Raw genomic sequence first — 13020 nt, forward strand, 5'->3', positions numbered from 1 at the left:
GCCGGGAACTAGGAATACGTGAGGAGGGCCGGGAACTAGGAATACGTGAGGAGGGCCGGGAACTAGGAATACGTGAGGAGGGCCGGGAACTAGGAATATGTGAGGAGGGCGGGGAACTAGGAATATGTGAGGAGGGCAGGGAACTAATTATAGATGAGGAGGGCAGGGAACTAGTTATATATGAGGGCAGGGAACTAGTTATACATGAGGAGGGCAGGGAACTAGTTATATATGAGGAGGGCAGGGAACTAGTTATATATGAGGAGGGCAGGGAACTAGTTATACATGAGGAGGACAGGGAACTAGGAATATATGAGGGCAGGTAACTAGTTATATATGAGGATGGCTGGGGACTAGTTATATATGGGGAGGGCAGGGAACTAGGAATATGTGAGGAGGGCAGGGAACTAATTATAGATGAGGAGGGCAGGGAACTAGTTATATACGAGGAGGGCAGGGAACTAGTTATATACGGGGAGGGCAGGTGAACTAGATATATATGGGGAGGGCAGGTGAACTAGATATATATGGGGAGGGCAGGGAATACCTGGAACATTCTGAATGATATTCGCCACTAAGGCACTAAAATGGCACCGGATATCTTTCAGTGTATCAGAGTCCTTCTCGTTTTCCGCTTCCAGTAACTGTCGGGTTAGGTCCACATATTCCAGCAGAGTATTATTCAAGGAATGGGTTTCATTATCAAGGCCTCCACTTGCACTAGAAGAGAAAGCAAAGATGAGACTCCTGCTCTGCTGTGCACATAATGACCGCGCTGCATGTAACATACATAGGATAATAATTCTACCAGTCACTAACGAGTCCGCACAACAATAAAGCAACGTTCTCAAAGTTATCAGTGCTTTGCATTCATACTAGGCTCCACTTTATGCACACACCCTAATATACATGGCGGCATCCATGTGCTGTCATAGTGACTCTGGGTCCCGGGGTAGAACACCTTCATACATACAGGATCATATGAAGCAGGACACTATTCGTTTGATTTCAGCAGAGTAAACTTTCACATGAAATCTGAAGCATCAGAGATTCAATAAGAGCCTGATAGGCAGGGACGGACTAGGACGGACATTCGGCCCTGGCATTAGAAATCTCACAGGCCCACACTGTCCTCGCCCCCAAGCACCAGATGGAGATATATTAATAATATTGCCCTGTCTGGATTAAATCAAGATTTACTAAAAGACCAATATTTCTAATAATACCAATAATACTATAGAACATTAAATATCATCAAAATAAGAATATTGCAATATTACAGACAAACACCAACCACATATTCCCAGCATAGACAGTATTGATAATACACCATACTGATCGCTAAAGTGGATGAGGATAAGTCTATGTAAGTAACTATGTATTTAACTTCAGACTTCTGAGTCCTCATAGCGCACACAGTGAGGATCCTCCGGTGCCGGCATTAGGAGCGGCCGTCACGTGACCACAAGTATGGGATTCTCACACCTCCAGCCACATTCCGACCAACTGTACTCGGCTTTGCCAGTTTCACCTGTATTGAGCGAGGCCGTGCACGTCTAGTTGACACTTGACTGCATGTATGGAAATTTCATACTTGTGGTATCATGATCAGGGGCGTAACTACAGTAGGTGGAAGGGTTGCAATCGCACATGTGCCCTGGAGCCTAAGGGGCCCCAGAAGTCCTTTTGGCCTACATGAAAAGGCCAATGCTATTAAAAACTTGCAATAATTGGGGGCCCAATTAGAGATTTTCCTTTGGGGCCCATGCTGTTCGAGTTACGCCACTGCACATGATCTCCAACTTCCAGCACCGGAGAATCTTCACAGCACGCGAGCTCTGAGGATTCAGAAGTCTGCAGTCACAAAGTCACTACAGACTACGTCAAGCTTGGACAACTACTTTACCCAAAAACACTGCACAAAGACTGATATTACCGCCATACAGTGACCGTATAATGGTGAGAACAGGTCTACACCAGTGCTCTGCAGACCACATATGTGTATATTGTGCAGGTTCTCACCAGCGACGTCTCTCTGATTTTTGTCATTCATTTTCCCTTTTCCTTTGTATTAGGTTCAGACCATTGTGACCTCTTATTCCATCCATAAATCGTCTCTGCAGAATGTAACACACAGACATCTTCACTTTACGAATTTTCCAGGACCCTCCTCACAATCTACCACCTCTACACAAACCACAACTTGTGATACATATTAATATTCATCTGTGCCTCCTTAAAATAACAAAATTATCCCCTGTGCTTAATAATAATAATAATAATAATAATAATAATAATAATAATAATAATAATAATAATAATAATAGACTCCTTGCTTCTCCATAATGATAACGGTCCCCCCATTGTGCCTCCATATAATAATGACCCTCAGTGCCTCTTTATTGTAATAATGTTCCTGAGCAGGGGCGTACATAGAAATAACAGGTGCCACATAGAAAAAGTCCTATCACGTCAGTCAAAGAATATATCTCCCAACATTTTAATGAACAGAGAAGGAAATGTATTGCAGCACTTAGACAGTTATTTTGCCCCTAATGAAACCCTTAAGTGGTCTCACTCACTAGGATACCCCCTTTAATGACCCCTGTAGAGTATTAGAAGTTACCCCACAAAGTATGATGACCTTACACAACGTATGATGCCTCACAACACCCCAAACAGTAAGATTGTCACCACAGCCTCCAATACAGTGTGGTATCCACCACAGCCCCCAATATATAGTATGAGAGGCACCACAGACGCCCACATGTATTATGTCCACCACAGGACCCTATATAAAGTGTGATGTACACCAAAGCCCTCCGTACAGTATGATGATCCTACAGCCCCCATACAGTAGGTCCCCCATAACCATCCCATACATTATGATGGTCACCACAGCCCCAAACATAGTATAATGTACCTCATTAACCTCCACACAGTATGATATTCACCACAACCACCCTACACAATAATATGGTCCTCACAGCCACCCCGCACAGTATGATAGATACTCCACACACTATGAAGATCCCCCATAGCCCAAATGCTGCATAACGGCCACCCACAGTCCCCTATATAGCATGATGGTCCACCACACAGCCCCCATATAGTATGATGATCCCTCCAACAGACCCTATATAGTACGATGGTCCCTCCAACACCCTCATATAGTATGATGGTCCACCCCACAAGTTCATTAGATATTATGATGGTACACCTCACTGCCCCTATATAGTATGATGGTACCCCCAACAACCCCCATATAGTACGAAAGTTCACCTCATAGCCCCTGTAAGGTAGCGCTTGTTATTCAGATAGGGGACACTCGCTAGGCAGCCAAATAACCAGGTCCGGCACAGGTTTCTCATACAACTCCAACAGTCCATGCGGTTTATTAAGCATCATAAACCATGAACAGCAACAGAAAGTTCATATACAACAGCAAAGCGTCCATGACAGAGCTCCACTCTGTTAACCCTGTAGTCACACAGGTTATGCGATGTCCAATACGCAGGCTCTCTAGCCTCACAGTTATCTCACCACGTGGCCGGGTTACCTCATGGTTGCTTCACCACACTGCAGACGTCCATTCCCTCACCTGAGAACTCGCAGGCACTTGCAGCCATTAAACACAGCGTCCACACGTGCTGTTAGGAAGGCAGCCACATCTTCCTCATTCGGTCTCACGTCAGCCCAGACGAGACCTTCCATATGGACCAATCGGGTCCAAGCATTCACTCATGTGACCTACCCTGGCCACCTTATATGGTCCGTAGCCACGCTCACCGCATCACATGGCTATGACATCATCACAGGTCCTTCAATCATTCACACACATATACTTTACTATAGCGTTCTAGACCCCACCCCTAGGTGGGTTTGTAGGTAGCTGGTCCTGCCCGTCTCACCAGCTACCTGGAAAGCTCTCCCTGACACAGTGTAACGTAAAGCTCAGGAGTACCTCTGCTGATCAACACACATATTCAAGCTTCCATCCCAAGGCCACCTACCTTGGGATACATAACGATCATTCAGCATCCCCCCTAGCGGACACAGTGGTCACTACACCACATAACTCCCCCCTCTGTTCAAACTTGTGGGGTTGAACACACATTACCCCAGGACCTCGAGACCGGGCACTCATTACACCTTGCCCAATATGTCGAGAGAACCGTCTCCGTCTGTCATACGGCCTCATCCCTACATTAGGCCTCCCCCGCCCCCAGTGGTCAGAATATCGGCCTTGGTCTTTGACCTTCCAGTCACAGTCTGTCTGCGTCGTCAGACACTGTTTAGTCTCACAGGGGCTAAGGTCTTTCAGCCTTGTATTGCCCGTCGCACTGCCACTTGCTGACATTCTTCGGCCATCTGCCATGTCACTACTTGGAGGAACCCTTCGGGACCTTACATCTTGGGTTGAAGGCGGCCGCCACCTGGTGTTCCGTACCTCTTTATTGATCCGCAGACTTTCCTGCCTCAACTGCTCAATCTCTTGCAGATACCCCACTCGATACTCCAAGAGCATCCGAAAGTTTCTCAGGCTTTCCACAGAGCCAACCACCATGATGGGATTCCAACCCTCTTCACTGGATACCTGGTCATCTTCATCAGGAGGGATCCTCACCCTCACCACACCGGAGATATTTACAAGGTCATGCATTACCTTCCTGAGTCTTCCAATCAGACGTTTGGGTACCGGAATTACATCTTTCCGCAAACCCAGCCGATCCATAGCCTCCCTTGCTAACTCTAGGCGTCGAGCAGCTTTCATATTAATCCGCTTGACCAACTGTTTGGCATGGAGACATTGCAAATGCATCTCTTTTAGGACAGCTACCCGGTTTGCTGTATCTTCCCTGGCTGATATTATCACCAACTGCTGAGTCTCAGGCGCCCAGTGCACCTTACACGCTTTGACGGTGTCCTTAAAAGCCTGATGCACCCCTTCCTCAGCACAGGCTTCTTGCATGTCCTCGGGCACATCAATCCCAGACTTGAAGATCGTGGTCTTGCTCTCTTCCTGGACAGAAAGCTCTGGCTTTAACACGGACACTTCTCTCACTACAGTTAACCCGACAAGGTGACTGTCTTCTTCAGTTCTAAGCTCACAAACTTCATGAGATTTTATCTCTTCACGACCCTTTGCCAAGATGAGTACTGGCAGTTCCGTCTTGTTATCACTCGGGCCCGGCCGCTGTAAATCTTCTTCCAAGCTCTTCTCCCTCAGAAGACCTTTTACTACTCCTCTGAGTTCTTCCATCTCCTCTCAAAGGGTCTTGTTCACGCTTTGCCAGGTTGACAAGTGACCTCTGAGCTCCAAGACTTCTTTCTCGAGCCCCTCCACCCTGTGCTCGGCCATTTGTCTCAGGACGCTTTCTCGTTAGAGATGTTCTTCCACTGTCTCTTATCAACTGTGTCTCATGGTCTTGTTCTTTTTTGGCCATCACGTGTCGCACCACTACTTCTCTAATTATATCTTCAACGGGTACCACTGGGTCAGCCCCATCAGTCGAGTGAACCCTCCAGTCATCATCTGACCGTGTGTCTACTCCAGTCGTCTCATCTACCAGCTCACCAGTCATGCCATGAGACGTCAGGTCCGTAAGTTGGGTCGACGCACCCCCTCTTCCGCTCTCTTCTACATCTGACCTGTCGACTTTAGGAGGCGTCACCGTCTCAATGTCTGCTAGCTCAACAGTAGAAACGTCTCCATCCCCCTGCCATACATCATCAAACACAACAAAGTCCCGGCGCATCTCCAAGGCATACACTAAGTCTGGTGGTATGCCGCCACCTTGGCACTCAACGCTGTGGGACGGGTCAAACATTACTCTGTCTACCGCATAGTTCACAGTGACCCCTTGTTTACAGCAAACCTGGACCATTTTCTTGGTCAGACAGAAAGTGAGAGGAGTTCCTGTCAGAGTCACCTGACTGAGTCCAGCCGACCAGAGACTCTCTTCCAGTGCAGCATCACGGTACACACCTGCGGCCCATCATTATCCGGAAAGACTGTCCCACTTTCTGAAAAAGTCATACACACATACTGCAGTTCCCCAGACATGTCCACTGAGGTAACCAGTGCTGCCCTTTTCTGAACCACCCCGATTTGGGTCACCGCCCCCCTGTGGAACTCCATCCCTTTTTGGGTTACCACCCCCATTTGGGTCACAGCCCCCTTTCGGGATTTCCCCATGTCCCTTCTACAGGTCTCCTTAGACAACAGTTCACACAACAGTTTGTCTCTTGAGCCCGTACTGGCCCTTTAAGTACGATACCACACAAGTTCTTGCTGGCACCACCACAGCTCCTGTTGTCACCGATCACTGACACCTCCGGCTGCCGTTCACACACAGCTGCTGGTGTCACCTTCGTAACCCCACCTAGTTACAGCAAGCCGCTTGTCACCTTCGTAACCCCGCCGAGTTACAGCACACTGACTTGAAAGGGAAAAGAATTAAGAGAAAAAAAAACCGCACCACACAAAACTCATGTGTCCTGTCTGTGTACTATTCAGGACGTCCGTCTCCTTCTGAGACCGTCCAACACACAGGGCGCACCGGGTGCTATTCAGGGAGCCGACCCTCCACCCAGGGTTTCCCAACACACCGGCCTCACCAGGTCCAGGGGCTCAGCGGGTGTTATTCAGGACATCCGTCTCCTCCTGAGACTGTCCAACACTCACGTCTCACCAGGTCCAAGGTCACAACATGTGCGCCAGGGATCCGATTCTTCTCCTAGAACCTCCCAACACTGACCCTCCAGGACCTTGCACACTGAACCCTTCAGGTACACAGTCTTACTCACTGACCCCGGTCAGTACAACACAGACTCCTGTCTGTTACCTGTGTCGGCCACACAGGTTCTCGGGTACCTCTACTGCAGAGCTATAAGTCTCTTCCACTGACCCCGATCAGCATATCACATGGTTTTCAAGACCGTCATCCCTCCTGGCTCAGCGTTGCCAACACTGCAACATGTTCTGTTGGAACCGTTGCCCTTAGCAACCGAATTTTGCAGTCCTCGTCCATTGCCCCTAGCAACAAGGCTACAACACTGCCCATAGCATTCTCCACCAATTGTAAGGTAACGTTTGTTATTCAGATAGGGGACACTCGCTAGGCAGCCAAATAACCAGGTCCGGCACGAGTTTCTCATATAACTCCAACAGTCCATGCGGTTTATTAAGCATCATAAACCATGAACAGCAACAGAAAGTTCATATACAACAGCATAGTGTCCAAGACAGAGCTCCACTCTGTTAACCCTGTAGTCACACAGGTTATGTGATGTCCAATACGCAGGCTCTCTAGCCTCGCAGTTATCTCATCCCGTGGCCGGGTTACCTCATGGTTGCTTCACCACACTGCAGACGTCCATTCCCTCGCCTGGGAACTCTCAGGCACTTGCAGCCATTAAACACAGCGTCCACACGTGCTGTTAGGAAGGCAGCCACATCTTTCTCATTCGGTCTCACGTCAGTCCAGACGAGACCTTCCATACGGACCAACCGGGTCCAAGCATTCACTCATGTGACCTACCCCTGGCCACCTTATAAGGTCCGAAGCCACGCCCACCGGATCTCATGGCTATGACCTCATCACAGGTCCTTCAATCATTCACACACATATACTTTACTATGGCGTTCTAGACACCGCCCCTAGGTGGGTTTGTAGGTAGCTGGTGCTGCCCGTCTCACCAGCTACCTGGAAAGCTCTCCCTGACACAGTGTAACGAAAGCTCAGCAGTACCTCTGCTGATCAACACACATATTCAAGCTTCCATCTCAAGGCCACCTACCTTGGGATACATAACTATCATTCAGCATCCTGACACTCATCCTCTCTCCTGGGACACCCACACAGCGCCCCCTAGCGGACACAGTGGTCACTACACCACACTCCCATATAGTATGATGTTCCCCCCAACAGTACATTATATACTATTTTGGTCCAACCCACATCCCCTTATATAATATGATGGGCCAACTCACAGCACCCTATATATTGTGATTGTACCCCAAAGTCCCCAAAAATAAAAAAAATCTCTATACTCACCTAATCGAGATTCCTCATCCTCCGCAGCATCTGTCTCCTCTTCTATTCATTCCCGCAGTGGATGCTGGGGACACAATGCAGTGATGTCATTGCACTGTAAACGCCCCTTACTTGGTGCTGGACTCCAGCAGGCCAGACAGAAGGGATGCCCACAGCCTGCTGGGGTAAATGACGGAGCCAGCGACATTGTGCTCCGCCACAACTGTTAACAGCATGGGCATCTTGAGGATGTCAATTCTGTTAACAATGTAGCAGACAAGGCAGTCCAAAACCAGACAGGCCCTTCTGGCATTTGCCAGAATTGCCAGATGGCCAGTGCAGCCCTGCTGATAGGTGTCATATTGGGAGCAAAATCAATAATTTCAGACATGTTTCTAGTATATGTAAATGTCAATGTAACCTCGTCCACACCTGGACAAGTCCTGAACATCTTGTATTGTTCTATACATTATACATAAATAAAATTACTGCAATTACGAATTCAAAAAGACTCCGCATTACACAGAAGCTAATGTATAGGACATGGGTAGCACTGGCGCAGTGCAGTGACAAGACGTTAGAGCCACAAGCAACAGAGACCGGAGCAGTGGCGAAGACTTAGTGCTGGACCCCAGTAGGGTGAGTAATACTCCGTTTGGTTTTCTTTTAGCTTATAGCAGAAAGTTCTCAGAAAATGAACAACCCCTATAAATAACAAACCTCTTGTATAGCGCTTTAGTGACATAACAGATTTTATCATCAACACAAATTATATAAGTAAAGCAATTTCATCAATATTAACGCATCAGCCTGAGAAAATATAGACCCCCAATTACAGGTGAATAGGTTCCTACGTGTAACCTACCTGTGACTAATGACCCCAGCATCTGCCAGCAGTTCAAATATACGGACCAGCTGCACGCGTAAAATATCTCGACGCCTGCGCCGCTTCATATTCTGTTGAAATAAAAAGATTCATTAACAGGGAAACAACATTTTGTTAAATATTTAAATGGATTTTCCATAACAGTAACACGGATGACAAATCAAATCAGTAGGGGTCCAGTGAGCGCTGACCCCCTTCACTGTGTACCAGGCATAGCGTCAATCACTGCTGGTAGCGGCTGAACCTGGTATTGCAGATAATTGGATCAACAGTGAACTGGAGCAACAGGTACAATCTCCATCAGGTGGATGGTCCTGTTCCTGGTTACAACTAAAGGGGTGAGGAGCTTGCTGGAGTCTGTCGCCCACCCATCTGATTTTAAAGACCTGTCCAAAGTTAGACAGGTTTATTCAATTTTATATAATTAATTTTTTCGGCCAATTATTAGTCTTCGAAAAGAGGGCTATCAGTGAAAAAATGTACCGTATATACTCGTGGATAAGTCGACCCGAGTATAAGCAGAGGCACCTAATTTTGCCTCGAAAAATTGGGAAAACTTATTCACTTGAGTATAAGCCGGGTATGCATTGTCCCCCTCATCCCTATGGTGGTATGCATGGTTCTTTAACTCCATCTGTGTCTGCATGGCTCCTTATTCCCATCCTTGTCTGCATGGCTCCTTATTCCCATCCTTGTCTGCATGGCTCCTTATTCCCATCCTTGTCTGCATGGCTCCTCATCCCCATACTTGTCTGCATGACTCCTCATCCCCATACTTGTATGTATGGCCCCCTTGAGAAAAGCATAAAAAACAAAAAAATAAAAAAATTGGGATTTTTGTGTACTCACCGTAAAATCCTTTTCTCCGAGCCAATCATTGGGGGACACAGAGACCGTGGGTGTTATGCTGCTGGCCACTAGGAGGACACTAAGTAAACCAGAAAAAAAGTTAGCTCCTCCCCTGCAGTATATACCCTCTCGCTGGCTGAGATTCTCCAGTTCGGTGAAAAAAGCAGTAGGAGCGTAAACAGTTAACAATAACCATAACAATATCAACGCCTAAGAATGCTACAGTGAGCCAATAGGCAAAAAAGGGTGGGTGCTGTGTCCCCCAAGGATTGGCTCGGAGAAAAAAGGATTTTACAGTGAGTACACAAAAATCCCTATTTCTCCTACGCCTCATTGGGGGACACAGAGACCCTGGGACGTCCTAAAGCAGTCCCAGGGTGGGGAGCATACATATGCTAATACCCCATGTACCACTGAGTGAACACCGTGGTACTGCTGACTGCAGGCAGCATCTGCCGAGAACTGCATCCGCAGAAATCTGAGAATGAATTAGGCAATGATTGTAAAGGTACGCAAGCTGGACCAAGTCGCAGCCTTGCGGAGAGGCCTGAGAATGAATTTGGTAACTTTTTGTAAAAGTATGCAGACTGGACGAAGTCGCAGACTTGCAGACCTGTTCTGCCGAGGCCTGGTGCCGAAAGATCGAAGAGGCGCTCACTGACCGGGTAGAGCGCGCCTTAATCCCTGCTGGGACAGGCGCGTTCCTGACAGGGTAGGATACCTGAATCGCCAAGCGAATCAACCTGGCTAGACCCTTCCTATGCCCGTCTGGAAGTATGAACAGTGCATCTGACTTGTGGAAAGGAGCCATCCGCGAGATGTACCGTTTCAGCGCCCTAACCACGTCCAGGGTGTGGAGGGCCTTCTCAATGCGATGGACAGGCGCCGGAACAGAGGGAAGGTAAAACAATTTCCCAGTTGAGATGGCAAGAGGAGAGGACCTTGTCCAGGAAGGACGGGAACGTCCTGAGAACCTTTTCCGGATGAAAATTCAGAAACGGAGAACGGCAGGAAAGGGCTGCCAATTCAGAAACTCGTCTGATTGACGTAGTTGCCACTAGAGAGACCACCTTCCAAGAGAGGTCAGTGACACGTCCTGCAGCAGTTCGAAAAGGAACCTCCTGAATGGCCCCGAGAACCGGGTTAAGGCCCCATGAGTCAAATGGTCTTCTATAAGGAGACGCCACATGGGAAACTCCCTGAATGAACGTCTTGAGCTGAAGCTTGGTGGCAATTTGTGTTGGAAAAGCACTGACAAGGCCGAAATGTTGCCGTTGAGCGAGCTAAGCGCAAGGCCTGATATTAATCCGGATTGAATGAATTCCAATATGGCCAGAATGGAAAATACCGGAGGTGATAGACCATGAAACTTGCACCACAAAAAAGGAAGGTTGTCTAGGTGCGGTGATAGATGCGCATGAACACAGGCTTCCTGGTATTAATCATGATGGAAATCACGTCGTGAGGGAAACCAGCCTGAGCTAAAAACCAGGATTCAACGGCCACGCCGTCAAAGACAGGACCCCGGAGTTCTGATGGTAAATCGGGCCGTGCTAGAGTAGATCCATATGATATGAAAGTCGCCAGAAGACGTCGGCGACTAGTTGTATTAGTTCTGCATACCATGCTCGGCGCAGCCAGTCTGGCGCGACTATGATCACTGGCACTACCTTCGCTCTGATCCTCTTGATGACCCTCGGAAACAAGGGAAGAGGGGAGGGGGGGTGGATGAACAGGAGCCGGAACCATGGCGGAACTAGAGCGTCCGCTCCGATGACGCAAGGATCGCGCGATCGGAAAATGAACCGAGGAACCTTGTTGTTTAGTCTTGAGGCCATGAGATCCACATCTGGAGTCCTCCAACGATGACAAATCTGCTGAAAGAGTTCCGGATGAAGAGGCCACCTCCCTGAGGCAATGCCTTGGTGACCGAGAAAATCTATCTTCTAATTTTCCAAGCTCGGGATGTGGCTTGCTGAGATGGACGAATGGTTGGTCTCGGCCCTATGGAAGATGATGAAACAAAACCGTTGGCACAACCCTGTAGTATTAGTGGTGCTCAAGTAGGATCCCAATCCGTGACTCGTGATATACAAAAACTTGGCACACACTTGTGGATTCTGATGCAGAAAAGTGATTGATTTTAATAAAGTACAGTACATACATATATACATATAGACGTTTCGGTCTTTGACCTTCATCAGTGTACTGTAGGCATGAAACATAAAATAAAAACAAAAATAAACATAGATACAAAAAAAGTATATACAAAAACTGGGTTGCTAGAACAGAATCGATCATAAGCATATGCAGAGACATCAAATTCATTAATGCACATATGTGTAAAGTGTATATGAAAAGGGAATAGTGGTGGAAACCAAGGTCTACTGAGTAAGAGAGACACATACCGTGAGACTGTACTGTGAGCTCAAAAATAACTGGGCATAGATCTAGAAATCCTATGAGAAAAGGGTATTGTTATAGGACTTAAGGTGCACTGAGTGGTGGGAGTATAACATACCCGGATTACATATCGATAAATGAGGAGGCACAAAAGGCCGTTTCTCTGCAAGAGAGAACATATTGAGCTAATGAAAAAAGTCCCATGTCAAAATATAGATAAACTAAGTATCCATAAGGGCTTACCGTTGCTTGAAGATAGTAAATGGACGCGGTATCCGCCGCGAGTCAATGGCGCTATACTATTGGGGAGCGTCAGGGTTTATATCCCTGAGAAATGTGGAGGCTGAGTGAAGGAGCGCAAACCGGAAGTGCGCAACCGGAAGTGAGCCTGGCGTGCGCTCCACTAACATCATCGTGCGCTCCAGGCACTGGAATGTGACAGGGAGGGGGCGTAGATAAGAAACGCCAGTGTGTATGTATGAATACTGATGAGTGGGATGGATTGAGAGGAGGTGCAAGGTGGTGACTAGGTTACCATAGTAACCGCTAGAACGTAGTTACAGGAAGTGCCAAGGAATAAGGCAGAGAAAGTTCAGTGCTCTGGTGACGGCGATTTCAAGACAATTCACAATTGTTGGTTCTGAAATAGAGATGAAAACAGATTAGTATGCGGTATGCAAATATTAAATGCATAGTATGTTATCATATAGATCATACTGCCTCATATCCCAATAATAATATCGTATGTTAGCCCATAGATTAGCCCATAGATTGCAAATATGGTTATGATGGAAGAAAGGATTGTATATCATAGTCCTTATTTAACCCCTTGGGCGCCAGGGT

General features: G+C 47.4%; 1 protein-coding gene across 22 annotated transcripts in view; it reads right to left on the minus strand.

Annotated features, from left to right (window-relative positions):
* Positions 1-13020, minus strand: part of FRYL (FRY like transcription coactivator) — a 387434-nt gene that overhangs the window by 109831 nt on the left and 264583 nt on the right. For all 22 annotated transcript variants that reach the window (XM_073583507.1, XM_073583505.1, XM_073583498.1 and 19 more), the window contains 2 exons: positions 8905-8996; positions 548-720 (listed from right to left, as the gene is read on the minus strand). In XM_073583507.1, coding sequence (XP_073439608.1) covers positions 548-720; positions 8905-8996 — 265 coding nt within the window. The remainder of the gene's footprint in view (positions 1-547; positions 721-8904; positions 8997-13020) is intronic.

This window comes from Dendrobates tinctorius, unplaced genomic scaffold, assembly GCF_039654945.1.
Source record: "Dendrobates tinctorius isolate UK_male_01 unplaced genomic scaffold, ASM3965494v1 ptg000079l, whole genome shotgun sequence".
Classification (NCBI taxonomy): domain Eukaryota; kingdom Metazoa; phylum Chordata; class Amphibia; order Anura; family Dendrobatidae; genus Dendrobates; species Dendrobates tinctorius.